This window comes from Condylura cristata, unplaced genomic scaffold (assembly GCF_000260355.1).
Source record: "Condylura cristata isolate star-nosed mole 26May11 unplaced genomic scaffold, ConCri1.0 scaffold00013, whole genome shotgun sequence".
NCBI classification, from domain to species: Eukaryota; Metazoa; Chordata; class Mammalia; order Eulipotyphla; family Talpidae; genus Condylura; species Condylura cristata.
In genome coordinates, this window is record NW_004567114.1 from 21,279,575 (window position 1) to 21,281,248 (window position 1,674).

General features: G+C 48.6%; 1 protein-coding gene across 1 annotated transcript in view; it reads left to right on the top strand.

The window, feature by feature from the left end:
* ABCD4 (ATP-binding cassette, sub-family D (ALD), member 4) overlaps window positions 1–1,674 on the top strand; it is a 24,291-nt gene that overhangs the window by 11,391 nt on the left and 11,226 nt on the right. The window contains exons 2-3 of the mRNA XM_004682065.2: window positions 652–770; window positions 923–1,050. Of these exons, the coding sequence (XP_004682122.1) occupies window positions 652–770; window positions 923–1,050 (247 nt within the window). The remainder of the gene's footprint in view (window positions 1–651; window positions 771–922; window positions 1,051–1,674) is intronic.

Here is a 1,674-nt window from a genome sequence, read left to right on the forward strand (position 1 = left end):
AGGGGAGCAGCAGGCGAGACAGGAGCGGTCTGCTGCTCCATGTGGGTCAGCTCCCTGGCAGGGGATCTAACTCATGCTGAAGCAGCCACTGAGGCTTGCTTCATAATGCTGCGCTTTAAGCCACTTGCTGTACTTTAAGGGGCCACCAGGGAGGGCCCCTTGTTGGTTATTTTTGGTATAGAACTATTGACCCTAGCAGCACTGCTGAACTTTTATTTTCATTACTTGTCTGTTGTTTTGCTGTGTTTCCGATGTCAGTGATCACATCATCTGCAAAATATGACAGTTTAATCTCTTATCTGAATCTTTTTGACTTGTTTCTTTTTCATGCTTTATTGCTTTAGCCAGGACCTTAAAATCTTTTATGAAGTGAACTCTCTTGTTTGTGACCATATAAAGGATGAGGCTAGAGTTTCTTCTTTAACTGTTCTTTGTTTTTGTTTTTTGCTGTAGACTTTTGGTAAATAACCTTTTATAGCATGTGTCAACTTCAGCCTGTTTTCTCAGGTGCCAGCTAGACTGTCCCCAGTCTACCATCCTAGGCATTCAGAAACCATGTTTACGTGTGGCCTGGCCCACCAAGCTAGAGCTTGCCAGCTGCTCTTGTAGGAGTCACTGCCTTCTGAGGCTTCTCCTGCTTCTCTTCTTTAGGCCCAGGTTAGATCTACAATTTCTCCAGCGGTTCCTGCAGATACAGAAGGTTTTATTTCCCTCTTGGCCATCTCAGAACGCCTTGATGTTCCTGACCCTTTTGTGTGTGGCCCTATTGGGTGAGTGAATGAGCCCAGGCTAGAGGGGGGAGGACAGCCTCGGTTTGGGGTTCCCTTCCTTCTCTCTAAGGTGTTAACGAGTCAAGGGCTCAGGAGAGACTCCCTCCTTCTCACGCCTCATCACTGATTTCTGGCTCCTCTCCCTCCCCCAGAACAACTGGTGATCTACCAGGTTGGGTTAATCCCCAGTCAATACTACGGGGTCCTGGGAAACAAGGACTTGGATGGGTTTAAGACCCTGACATTCCTGGCTGTGGTGCTCATCGTTCTCAACTCCATGGTAAGGTCTTCTTATGTCTCTCGTCCTCGCTAGCCAAGTGTGAGGTGAACACCCAGTGGGACTCAGGAAGCAGGAACCAAACTGGGTGTATGCTTCCTCACTTTTCTAGGAACTTGAGGTCACAACCCCAGCAGGGCAGGCTCTTGGAGGAACTGGGGACTAAATCCTCTGGTGTTTGATGCTCCTGGGGCTAGGCCATAAGGTTTTGGTTTAATTCAGCATTTAGTGGAAACAATCATTATCCCTTTCATTCCAGAACTCTTGCTTCAGAGAGCAGAGTAGCTGCTCCTGCCCCTCCTCCGGGGGGCAGAGGCGGTGACAGCCTGCTACCGTGTGTCCACACCTGGCTTCCTTGCACCTGCTGCTTTCTCTCGAAGAATGGTCTCACTTTTCCAGATTCCTCTCGCCTCCCTGCAGTTGCTCCTCAACTCTCACCTTCATGTTCCCTTCGCATAACTCTGCCCTTTCTCTCAATTGTTAACTAACACTTGGAGTTTGTCTGTTGTCACACTCCTCACACCTTGTGATTATCTGCTTCCTTGCTAGACTGTGGGCTCCTTATCCCCTGCCACTTAGCATGCAAATAAATGTTCCATACATGGTGAGTGATGAGAGTCAGCTCTC